General features: G+C 36.0%; 1 protein-coding gene across 1 annotated transcript in view; it reads right to left on the reverse strand.

The window, feature by feature from the left end:
• Positions 1 to 13,552, reverse strand: part of Ccdc178 (coiled-coil domain containing 178) — a 388,724-nt gene that overhangs the window by 312,965 nt on the left and 62,207 nt on the right. Inside the window, exons 5-8 of the mRNA XM_040757896.1 lie at positions 12,787 to 12,846; positions 10,455 to 10,541; positions 4,383 to 4,522; positions 1,231 to 1,253 (exon numbers count right to left, since the gene is read on the reverse strand). Of these exons, the coding sequence (XP_040613830.1) occupies positions 1,231 to 1,253; positions 4,383 to 4,522; positions 10,455 to 10,541; positions 12,787 to 12,846 (310 nt within the window). The remainder of the gene's footprint in view (positions 1 to 1,230; positions 1,254 to 4,382; positions 4,523 to 10,454; positions 10,542 to 12,786; positions 12,847 to 13,552) is intronic.

A 13,552-nucleotide genomic window follows, 5' to 3' on the forward strand; every position in this document is an offset into this window, starting at 1 on the left:
GATACTGAATTCTATATGTATCTTTGTAGTCTTTATTATTTTTCATTGTTTCTTAATATGGCCTTTGGTTAAGCTATCTACTGTCCTTTTGCTTCAGCCCAAAAGATCTCCCTAAATATTTCTTAGGGGACAGGTCTATTAGTGATGTACACCTTTTAGTTATTTTTTAAATTGGTAATATCTATATTTCTTCTTTATTGTTTAAAGACACTTATATGAGACTGAATGAATCTTGAATGACATAGGCTCAGGCCTCCAAAGATTCAGGTGACAAGCTGACTCCTAATCTGATTAAGAATTTCTCATACCTGGCAGGTCCCTTATTCCTTGATGTTTAATTGTCTCTTTTTTTCCTGGAATTTAAAGTAGTTGGCTAATATGTTTGCTAGTATCAATCCCTTTTGATTTTATTCTATTTGAGTTTGAATTCTACTTTATTAAACTCAATAGATAAATTCACTGAATTTAATAAAGTATAGGTCCATATATTTAGCCAAAATTTAGATGCTTCTCAAAAAAATAGAGTTTCTATAATATATCCTTCCTCCCCTATTTCTCTACCCTCATATTCCTGTGTGTAGCAGTAGCAGGGATTTACAATGGGTTTGCTGTGTTCCTCAAGTTTATTTGGCACTTTGGGTTTTTCCTCTTCACAAGCATCTCTCTTCCTATCCTTTTTCTTCCCAGGCAATTTATCTATCTGTGGCTTGCTTCAGTTATGATTCGTCACCTAGGCAGCTGTGGCAAGCACAGAATACACTACCTAGAAGCTTCCTAAGCCCTGCGATAAGAATTAATAGGCAGGTCAAAACCTTCCAGTGGAAACTGTTGGAAATAAAACCTCATATTTCTGGCACCAAGAATGCACAGCACCCGTAGGGAATGCTCTCATCATGGCTACCATTGGTGCAGGAGATGGAGAGCAGGCAATTTACTGTGTTGACGCTCTAGCTCAATGAGCTGCTTCTTTAGGGTTTTTTGCCCTGGTTGATGTCAGTTTTTGCTAGATTCTAGAATTCTGACATGTCCACTTTCACATAAGTTCTCTATTTCATCCATCTATTGTTCTCTCCCCTACAACTCCTCCAGTTCCTTCCCCAATCTTTAATACCTAACATGTGAAATACTGTTTTCGGTTTTCCATTCTTTCTTAAATAAAACTGGTGAACTGCAGATTACCAAAAGTTCAACATATTAAGGAAAAATAAAGGAATAATTGAAGTTTCTTACCATTCTTCAAAAGAAGCTTCAAACTGTCAAAACAAAAGAGCTCAATAAAAATCAAAATTTAAACCTCAAAAGACATTTTACACCTCAAAAGACAAATGATGGATTTCACTTAAAATCCACTTAAATATTAACTAACTGACAAAATTCAGTTCTTCACTTCATAAAATTGGTCACATTGTACTCTGTTATTTCACGAAATGTGTATGTGCATCTCAAGCCCACTCCTTTTCATTATTACACGATTAAAAAAAATAACTTGTCCTTCTAAATCTTAATCATCCAAATGCTTCTTATCCCCAAACACTTGCCACATAGTAATAGATGCAGAGAGTCATTTGATCTTAGTATGCTACCAAAGGATGCTAAACACAAAGCTTAAGAAAGTATAAACTAAATTCAGGTCGCAAAAACCTGTGCATAGCCAAGGGGTGGTAAGTGGTTGGACATATGATAGGATGCTTACTTTTACAATGGGAGGAGAAACGAATAAATATTTGGGTACAGGATAGCTATGTTCTTTACAAGAAGATGGCTGCATGCTGTGGCACACAATGTTAAACCCAGTACTAAGGAGGTAGAGGAAGGCAGATAGATCACTATGACTTCGAGGACAGCCTGATATAAGTAACACGTTCCAGGCCAGTCAGGGTTACATAATTTGACTCTGTTTCAAAACAAAAGGGTGTTTATTTCAAATGTGGACAGGGGTGATTTGAGAAAATAAGAACATTTTGAAGACGGGATGGTGAGGAGATGTAACTAACAGACAGAATCCTCACAGAAGAGATGATGGGCTCCATCAAGGCTCTTGCCACAGCTGGAGAAGAAACTCTTCTAGGGGGCAAGAGCTACTATTTGTGACATTCAACAATGTCTTTGGGTGAGATAACCACACTTGAAGGCATTTTGTTACAACTTTCATTAGAATGAATGGGACAAGAGGAAAACATGAAACTTTGAACCGAGAGGAGGACTGTAGTTACCAGCACAGATTGCTTTGACAATCAGAACAGTATCAGAATATCTTTAAAGACACCATTGGGGTTAACCTTGATCATGTGAAATGGATTATTATGAAGTATTATAAAATTCCAGAATGCTCTCCAGTACTGCTCATTATTCCAGGCATATACATGGAACTTGGAGTCACCAAAGAGGTTTGCCATTGGCATTTTGTCATTTTACAAGGTCGGTGGAACAGACAAATGTGTGGAAACATATGTAGCAGTTCATGCGCACTTCATGACATTGATTAAGGCAAATGCAAAAGACAGAAAGGAAGTGATAGCTATGTGAGATTTTTGAAGATTCACAGGTTTTAAGTAAAACATAAAAACAGAATGATATAACTCTAAGATTCAAAGAGTTATTGGAGAATCAGTCAGTAAATGTGAAGTTTTGGGATTAAAGAGTATCTGAAATATTAGATGAAAAGTCAACTTTTTCCGTTTGAATTGGGAGTACGTCAACATTCATGAATTTTGATCCCATAGTTGACAGATTGTCACAGTCCCTACCCTGTGGAGAAATAAAATAGCGAAATAAAATGGAGAACATAACCAAACATCCATTCTGAAGGAGTGTTTTCTAAGGTTTCTATGTCTTGAACTTACAATGTCTCTGATGGGCTGTATGTTTAAACCCCCAGATGTCCTTAGGAGATAGGAGCTCTCCAAAGGAAGCAGACCCAGTCAAACTTCCTACTGAGTCTCTGCTTCCTATTCCACCAAGATGTGAAGTGGTGATGCCAGGTGTATACTCCTGCCACTATGGAATTCCCTGCTTTTCCTATGTGGCCGTCACAAAGAATATTCCCCAAAGTGTGAGTCAAGGAAATTATTTTTGTTTTAAGTTTTGTGCTCAGGTGTTCTGTCACATGATGACAACAAATAGTCTTTTGGTTGAACAAAACGATGAATTATTTTAAATTATAATTTACCATGTGTCACTACACAAAAACATTGAAAAGTAGTCTATGCATTGAAGAGACATAATACAGCAAAATATGTTGTGTGGCTTACATTAAGATTTCAACAAAGAGTACCTATAATAATAGTTTGCAAGTCATCTACAGATATGTTTTTACCATTTTAAATAATGTGAGTAATTAAAAGGTAGAATGTAGGTGGAATGCTTATCACACCCCCATTGATAAATATTCTATTCCATTTCTATAAATATTATTCCAGACCCAGAATCCCATCTTCTATTATTTGTAATTGTTTTAAGGTACATTCTGATTTGGAGAGATGTTTGAGCAAAAGAAGTGCTGTCACAGAATAATACTGAACATTATTATTCAGTAATAATGAATATTATTATTCACAGGAGTAGCTGTGTGCACTGGGATCCTTTCTATTCTGGCACTTGATCTAACACACGGTCAGAGTCTCCTCACCCCTGTCTAAGGTCACACAACATGTCTTTTCAGGTCCTGTGATCTTAGCCATTGAACTAATGCATCTCAAAAGAGAAGACTTCCTAGAGCAGAACATTTTATAGGTCCAAACCCGGGTCAAAATAAAGGAAATGGACAGATGTGTAGCAATTCCACTCCTCTGCTTGAGCAATGTGTTAGTTTTTCAGAATATTATATTAGTAACAGGTAAGATAAATTTTTGATTCTTCAGTATTTCCTAAGGGAAATGATGGTAAGTTGCAGAGAGTCTAATATGGAATTCTTTTTAGAACATTTAGAACAGCAAAAGCAAAATTTGATAGCTTGACAGGTTAACATGACCAAGAAAGAATCATTATATCTTTGTGAACACACCTAGTATATTTATTTAGCAAGAAGATAAATCACTTTTAAAGGGCATACTGTTCTTTTAGACTAAAAATTTACTTATAATTTAAGCAGTTTAGGGACTCCCCAATCCAGGATGTGAATTATGTTTGACTTTTAGTCATGTTGGCTTAAGGAAATGACAACTTAGCATGCCTGTTAAAAAAACAAATGGGGAAAATCTGTCTAATGAGGTCATCACACCCTCTCAAGTAGGACAATCAAAAATGGGTCTAAAATAGTAAACTAATCATCTGTTAAAAATCTTAATTTTACAAAAAATATCAAAATAATTCCCTATTGTTCTTAAACAATAACTCCTTGATATGTGTAGAGATTACCCCTCAAAGTTAAGTAGGCTACCCACTTGTTTCAAATGCTCCTGTATTTTGGATTCCACATCCTCAATGTGGGCAATCACTTTGCTGACGCATGGTGTAGGGATGTTGACCAAAGAACAGCTGTGTCGTCGACTTGGATAGCTGAAGTAGATGCCCTTGCTCGACTCTAAAAGATTTCAGACAGTGGGAGAAGTCAATGGGTAGGTACAGAATAGCACATTGTGATTTTCAGGATGTGTAAAGGTATTTTGCTATATTTATCTTAGTACTCTAAAACTCTAAGAGATATGCCAACAACATTGAACACAATTTCAAACTTTAAAAGCTCAAATAACATAATCTCTTAGGCTAAGTGAATACTATAACAAATTGAAGTGAACCAGATAAGCTTAAATGGAATGAGGGAATGGCTGAGCAGCATAAGAACCTGAGTTTGGATCCCCAGAACTCATGTATATTGGGTAAGCGTGACACCTGTCTGGAAGCCCAGCACCTGGACGACAGAGTTGTGGGACCTGGAGAAGCAAGTTCCCTATATAGACCAGCTGCACTCTGTGATCTTTGGGTTGAAGGAGGGACCCAGCCTCAAGGAACATGGTGGAGAATGACACCTGGTACCCAGTTTGGCTCTCCACACTGACGAATGCACATGTGAGTGACACATATGCATACATGCACAAAAAGAAGTTAATGCAATCCATAGCGTTGTCAACTAAACATTGAAATAAGAAATTTAAAATGACACAAAAACAATGTCTACCCATTCTTAAAATAAACCCCAAGTCACTTTTAAAAATGACCCTGAAATACATATTTAATTTGCCCTTCACAGAGATCTCTTATCTTCCTATGAAATTAATGCCCCTCCCCATGCACCGAAGAAGTTTCTTCTGGAACCTTGCATGAGTTGCTCCTGTGAGAAAAATAAATAAATAAAAACAGATCTCCTTTCTCATAATAACCTCATTTTCTGGCTTGTGTTCCTGAAAATTGGAGTCTTGTGTAAAGTGTGATTGATGTTCTCACTGCATCATTCAAGCTGTACTCATCATAAAACCCACTCATCCTGATGTGCTTCAGTGATCCTAAGGCTGCCGTGTCCCAAAAGGACTGAAGGCTGTAGAAGTACCGCAAAGATGTCCATGAAACTCCACCAAAGTGCTTACTTGACGTCCTGTCACTCTGAGTGCTCCACGGGATGCATGATGGTAGCAGTCACTAATCTTACACAGTAGACACATGACGCACTGTAATTTCAGTGAGAGCAATGTGGTTCCCCCATATCAGATCACCTTGAGGAACAAGGAAGTAATGCCAAGGTTGTTGCCTTTTGTTTTAATGCTGCCTGATGGAGCTGGTACTTATTCTCAATATCTTTGCTTCATTTGAAGTCTTTACAATGTTATTTATTCAGTTATAGCCTACAAAGTAATGGATTTTGTTGTGACTTTTCATGTATCATTGCATTAAATTCATATTCACTTCCCTCTTACCCTCAGTTGCCTCCTTTCATCTTCTACTGGTCTTCTTCCTATCCCCTCCCCTCACACACATAATTACACACACAATTATACATGCACATTAACACACACACACATAAATATAGATTACATATATGAGAAGAAGCAAGTGATAATATCCTTTCAATATCTTCAGTGAAATCTTATATCTTCTTTCTGTGAATGCAACCTCTGTATAAAAGACACATCTGTTAATTTATACATAAAAGTATTCATTATATCCAGTATATTTGGCAATGTATGTATGTTGCTAGCACTCACTGGCAATTTTATACTTCAAGCTGGCTAACAGCTTTGAGCCTAGAAAGTGTATTGTAGACATCAAGTCAGGGTAAGCACTTCTGATACCATATTTATTTAATATTCACATCCATCTTATGAAATCAGATTGCTGTCATAGCTTTATTCAGACTTAGAGAAGATGAATGACTTTAGTCCAGATGGTAGATGGGAGAGCTGAGTTTGAACTACATCTCCCTACCTATAAGCTATACCATGAAGGATGTCTTAATGTATTTAAATTATAACAATAAAAGGGAAAAATACTAAATTATATATTTCTGGACATTTCAAACTTTTCTTATATTGCATGCTCTTAAATATTTGGATATTCTTTCATTATTATTAGTGTCACTATTATGGTATGTTTGTTTGTTTGTTTGTTTGTTTGTTTGTTTTTTGAGACAGGGTTTCTCTGTATTGTTTTGGAGGCTGTCCTGGAACTCTCTCAGTAGACCAGGCTGGCCTGGAACTCATAGAGATCTGCCTGCCTCTGCCTTCTGAGTGCTGGGATTAAAGGCGTGTGCCACCAATGCCCAGCTTCTATTCTGGTATGTTTTAGTTGGCCTTGAACACTCTAAACATAGATACTCTGTGTTTATGTGTGGCATGGCCCATTTTTCCTTTTTAATTCATACACAGACAAATACGTTAATCTCTGTGATAGTCAAAGGACCAAAGAACAAGCTAATAAAATTGAAAAGGACATATTGGGCTCCTATCCAGACATGTTATTAAAGATGCGCTGCCCCTTTCAGATGTGAGGAGGTTTTGATAGACAGAGAGCAGGCAGTTGTTCTTATAGTCAAAACAATTGGCTTGCTTTACTCATTGCCAGGCAAAAAAAGGATAAAAATTACTTATTCTAGTACCTCTTGACTGTGCAGTGCTCATCCTCATTTTGTGACTATCAATCAATTTCTTTAACATTCTGATGAAGTGGGATTAATATTCCAATGCAGTGAAGTAAGAAGAATGAATGTGTATGGCACTAAATGGTTGCCAGCATTTGTAAAAGACATGGTATCATACGCAGGACAGGACAGACCCAGAATTCAATTCTTATGGTTGTTTTTAATCTAATGTGTGCATGATGGGCTTTAAATCTTTCCATTTCCTTTGTATGTGCTGGTGTTTAAGAGATACTGTGTTGCAATCTAAAAGATCTCTGAGACACATGCATGTCAATGTGCATCTGTTTTCTCTGCCTGTGTATTTTTTAGGAACTAGTCCAGTCTCCAAATATCAGATCTCTCAATGGTGAATAATTTGGCTGGTAAGAATTTTCACCTAATATTTCTAAATAGGATAAGTTTATAAATTTAATCCAGTATAATCTGATGTATCTCCATTTTATGTAGCCTGTGGAGACATAGTCAAGATTCTGGGGAGGTAAGCTCATGTCACATTCTCACTGATTATAAGCATGTCCCCAACGTCAATATCATACCCACCTTTCCTGGCCCTATATCTCCAGTTTTCTTGTTCAGAATCATTGTTCAAGGAATGAGACTTTCCTGGCCATTAATCAGAGTGAGGATGGTCCTATGCAGCAGGAAAGTTCCATCAGAGATACAGCTTGACTGTGGGCAAATGAAACAGAAACCCAAGTGTTTAAACATCCACCTATTCACGCTCTGTGAATTTGATCCTCACACAATTTATTCACCCCTTTTCTGATGCGTCAGCATTGATCACTGCTCCCCATCTGCTTTCAATTTGTGCTTCCTTTGCGTCCATCATTTTGATTATTCTATCTTTTTATCTCAATATTCTTAGAAAAAAACTCAGTTTAGTGTCTTTTTACACTGTCTTGTTTCTTCACATCTTCATTTTCTTCCCAAGTATGGAAACAATTAGTGTTCTTGATGTTAAAAAAAAAAAAAACTTCTCTGCCGTGTGAAGCCTTTGTTGTAGACAGATCTTCCATCTTCTCTGGAAAACAAGGAATCAGTCATACCTTGGAGCAGGGCAGATAAGAACATCCTTTGCTAAGTACAGAGCCACATCTACATTGAGCCTTATCAGACTGGGGTGTCTGGCACTGGATGGCTGAACAAGATGCCCAACTTGAGTTGTAATTGACTAAGAACTGAACTCTAACCTGATCCCACATACAGAGGTCCTGTCCCTGTTGACTTACCCTGGTCCCCTATTGGCTCTTTAAAATATGAAGTTTCAAAAAAACTCAGTATTTCTTCATTCAAGTAATCACAGGTCTTTCAGTGACTTTGCGTGAATACTTCAATAGAGCTCTCACTCAGTACCAAATTTCTTATCACTTGTGTTTCTTTTCATGGGAGCAATTTGCAGCAGCACTCACATTATTTCCATGCTGCCTCAACTCTTCTTCAAATTTATGACTTCTATAAATGTATTAACATCTGTCTCTTCCCATGGAATGAACTGCTTAGGCATTTATTTCCCTCTATCAGAAGTGATAAGGTCACATTTTGCTGTGTCACATTTATTTTTTGCCTATTTATCTTCCCCACAAAGTTATTGTTACATCTTATTTGCAGTGGTAATTAATTGGATACACACACACACACACTTAATACATGTAAAAATGAGAAAATATTCTCTTTAGTAACTGTTTCTAATGTATTTCCCAGTTTTCTATAAATAAAAAGTTGATAGTGATTAACTACTTTCCAATAAAATTTTCTTGTTTTTCTGCTCTTTGTCTGGTTTTTAAAGTTTGTCTTCCAGGAATGCCAGCTAGAGGTAGACTTGAAGGCTCCTTCAACCTCATTTGCAAACCCTCTATCTATAAAATTGACTCATTTTCCTTCTACTCATAACCAACTTCTAAAAAAACGGAGTCATCTTTTTTGAGACAGGGATGCATTTGTATCCTGGGATGAGCTCAAAGTCACAACAATTCACCTGCCTCAGCCTCTCAAGTGCAAAGGTTCAGGTCTGCAAATTCCCCATTTCTCATTCAACTTATGTCTATCTAGTCTGTTCCTGTAAGGACTGGTCTAACAATGGGCCTTAAATTCTTTGTTATGTTTATGTAATCTTGTACTTCCTAGTGACATTTGTCAGGTGTCTTATATCCCCTAATCCTTCTTAGATCCTTCCTAGGTCAATGATTCTATAAAACCTTTAGCATGATAATAAGTAATCGATGTCCAATAGTTACATTAATAGTTTAATTGGCTCAGACATTACATGAAAAGGCTTTGATCACGTGACATCAGACAGACTGGCTCTGTCATTTCCCACTTTACTTGAACCAAATAACTTCCATGTTTGAATTCAATCTGTCCTATGCTTTCAGTGATTTTTCCTATATTCTGTTCCACTTGCAAAAATAACAGGCAGATTTATTCATTAATATTCTACTCAGTTCTCTTACCTTTTTTTCTCAAGATTTTTAAATTTAAATTAGGAACAATCTTATTTTACATATCAATCCCAGTTCCCTCTCCCTTCCATCCTCCCATGCCCCCAACAACCCCTATCCCATCCTCCTTCTGCTCCCCAGAGAGTTTGAGGCTTTTAATGTGTATTTTAATGCCTGCAGACTACAAAACTCGACTTCTGCAAAACAATGAAGATACTTCTTGTCAGTCATATTTCCTTGGTGTCTGATGCCATGGGTCAATTTGCTAATAATCTATTTAGCCATTATTTCTGTAAAAGAATAAAATTCTTGTGTACAACCACATAGTTTTGGTCATGCAAGGTTATACACCTCTTGCAAGGATCATTTCTTAAATACCTCTGAACACTAATAAAAAATGGATAGTAAAGTTGTCTTGAATTAATTGGTTCATAAATCATACATTTTATTTTTGGTAAACCAAGATCATAAAATTATATTCAAGATTTACATTGGACAGAAATAAATGAAAAGACTACAGTGGTAACATATTCACATTTTATTGTATTAAACTGTGACACCTCAGACCAGAAGTTTCCTCACATCAAAATTAAAATATATTCATCCTCTTAGCTGTGTTTATGTCTTTCCACATACAATATTAAAACACTTTCAGAGATAAAGTACAGATTCTTGCTACTAGATAATGTTTGAATTCTAGATTTTTTGAAGACTTAAGGTCTCCTATTTTCCTTCCAAAAGTCTCCACACAATCTAGGATGGTCATTAACTATTCATAATTGGCAATATACATAACAATATTGAGTTCTTATTAACTGTCATTCTAAATTAATAAACATACATCATATTTATTTCTTAGTAAAAACACAGTGTTGATGTCACAAACTACTGAGTGAATACAAGCATAGACTTTGCAGTTTCCTGTATGATTTCTAGTCAGCCCTTACCGTCTGTATTTGTTGCTTTACTTTCATAAAGAAGTTCCTTTTCCTTGGAGAAGTCGAATCCTGTTAACCCTTGCAATCTGGCATTTTCTTTTGAAACAAACACAAACATTTTGATGTGCTATTTGTACACATTTTGAAATAAGTGATGCAATATAAAAAAGCTAAGAAGCTATATTGCAAAACTTCCCTATTTGAAAACATCTATACTTGTTCAACCTATACTATTCACCAAAAACCGCAAGTGTACTTTGGGGTATTTTTAATATAAATTTTATATTATTGGAAATAAATATTTTTGGATATGAATGAAATTCCTAGATCAAGAAATACTAAGTTGGGTCACCTTTGGAAAGAGGAAATGCAGAGAAGGGGAAATTTAATGTCACTTTAGATCTCCAGAGTATTTAACAATTCTCATAGATAATAACATGTTGTTTAAGAACATATTACAAAATTAAACAGATCTATAATGTAAGCAAATGCAATATCTAGTGTTTATTCAAGACAATTAGAATATCATCTCAGTCACATAATGGAAGCTTGGGGGTAAAAATCTTGCCAGAAAAAAAAATAGATAAAAATTCCATAAACTTTCCATTGTGCAATACTAAGGATTGAGAAAGGACAAGTGTATTTATCTCAAAAATTAGTGAATCTAGGAACTATACTGAAGAAAGGAAACAACAGAAATCACTATGTTAATTTTATGATTTCAGAGCTAGGAAATTCAAGAAAAAATATTTAAGCCAGCTCTGGTACACACTTGTAATCCCAGCACTTGGGAAGCAGAGGAAGGTGAACCAGTAGCCCAAGGAAGAAATGGACTTCATCAGCTATCTTACATTTCACTTCAGAGTTCATGACCTGGACAAAGGGATGAGGAGAGGAGGTAGGTGAAAAAAGACAGGAGGCTGAAGGAGGAAAGAATGTCTGGAGCTTGGAATAACTGTGGTGGCTGCTACACATTGTGTAATTCCAGCAGTGGCCCCTGGGTTGCTTATTTGCATCTAAATATGGCAGGAAAGGAGGAGAAGGAGAAACAGCAGCAGCCACCTGATGAGACCTGGTCTCAAAACTCAAAACGGAGACAAAGAGAGACAAAGCTCAACTATAATGGCAGATACCAAAATAAAAATTGCTTATTGAAAGAAAGAAATCTTGTGTAGTGGTTGAAATATTTTCTATATGGACTGGAGTAATGGGTTCATACACATGTAAGGTTACCAAAGTGCATTCATTTATGAATACAAGACTTGTCTCACTGCTTGAATTACAAAATAAAACTTCATTATAATATGCTAATATGCATCAATACTTTATACTTCTATTAATCTTCACTGTAATGCATATTCTAAAGATCACTTATATATAATAAGATGTAATGACGCTAATTTATACTAAATATGACAAATCCACAAAAAATTATCTAATACCTAAAGGTATATGACAGTATTAACCAAACAATAGCATAGTCGACAGAAGTAGCTAAAATTAATTCCAAAGGAATAAACAAGTAATTACAGAAATGATGCAGAAAGCAGTTACTAAAAATAAACTTGGTGTGTCTTAAACATGTGTAAATCTAGAACTTGGGGTTGGAGAGGCAGCTCGGCAGTTAAGAGCACTGGCTGCCCCTGAAGAGAATCAGGGCTTGTTTCCCAGCACCCACATGGTGAACAATAACCACCTCTAACTCCAGTTCCATGACATCAAATGCCCTCTTTTGGCCTCCACAGGCAAGGCACACATGTGGTACATATACGTATAGTGCAAATAAACAGCCATAAATCTATGAAAGTCTGTAACAAGTTCAAAAATATTTTGAGTCATCCTATTACTAAATGTATAATCAATGTTGAGGAAAACAATATTTTAATAAAAATAAAGTATAGTAAAATGATATTTTTGTAAGTGTTATAGCTAGTACTAAAGGAATTAAATTTGGTAATGAAGTTCATATTAGTAAAACCAAAATATTTCTTATTATAATGGGAAATTTAAATAAATAATATAAAGAAAGCATTCAAGTTTAAGATATATAAGTTCCCGGTAAATATGTGACATGGGGAACATTCATATTGATATAGCCACTATTAATGATAAAGCTACTTGTAATACATGTAAGTACACATTATACAAAATAACAAAGGAAATCAAAGAAATGACATACTTCATATACTTTTAATAATGATGAGTTTTTAAAGAAATGATACTCACTTATTAAACTTCTAAACAGAAGGATACCTGCAATATTTTTCACATTTACAATTTTTAAAAGGCAATAAATAAATGACAAGAAAAAATAGAGATGGAAATTGTTTGTTTGTGATACCTGTGATTGTTAATGCCCTTGCCTTGTCTCTGAGAGCCTTTATTTCAAGACATGTTTTACCTATGAAATGTGAGACAAAATAAAGTATTAGTTTTAAGGGTCAATTACCAAACTCTGGAGTACCATTGGTAAGGGTAGAGGGAGAAAAATATACTAGAAAAAGGAAGCCCAGGCTAAAGGCTTGAGAGATATGTGATTCACCCCCATAGTCTGTCCTGCGTGGACAGGAATACTGGAGCAAACTGGATCCCATAAAGGGTCAGGAAGCACAGAGGCCTCAGACTGCTCTAATGACCGCCCCCTCTTCCCCTATAATTCCACATGGGTTCCTAGCTCAGGGGATGGTGCTGCCCGCATTGACTACAGAGCTTCTCTTTCTAGTAAACTCTCTGGAAATGCATCAGACATGCCCATAGATGGGCATTTTTATCTCCCAGGAGTTCCTCACACTGTAATCCTGGAGTTAAGATTCACCATCATCTTTAAGCAAGATTCACAGAGTATCAACACATAGTGCCTATGAAGTTCTCAAAAACTAAAATTTAAAAAAAAGATTCACCATCATACTGAGCCAATAAATATATCCAACAAAACTGCCCTTCAACTCTATACACAATGGCAACATCCTATGAGCTGTTGAGAACTGGAACAAAGTACTTCTGTCATCCCTCCCTGCTGAAGTCAATAGGATATGGTCATCATACAATGACAATCACTGGATATTTGGACACAAACGTTGCCAAATAAGTTTTGAATCTGTTAGCTC

The sequence above is a fragment of the Mesocricetus auratus genome, unplaced genomic scaffold, assembly GCF_017639785.1.
Source record: "Mesocricetus auratus isolate SY011 unplaced genomic scaffold, BCM_Maur_2.0 Super-Scaffold_100015, whole genome shotgun sequence".
Taxonomy (NCBI): domain Eukaryota; kingdom Metazoa; phylum Chordata; class Mammalia; order Rodentia; family Cricetidae; genus Mesocricetus; species Mesocricetus auratus.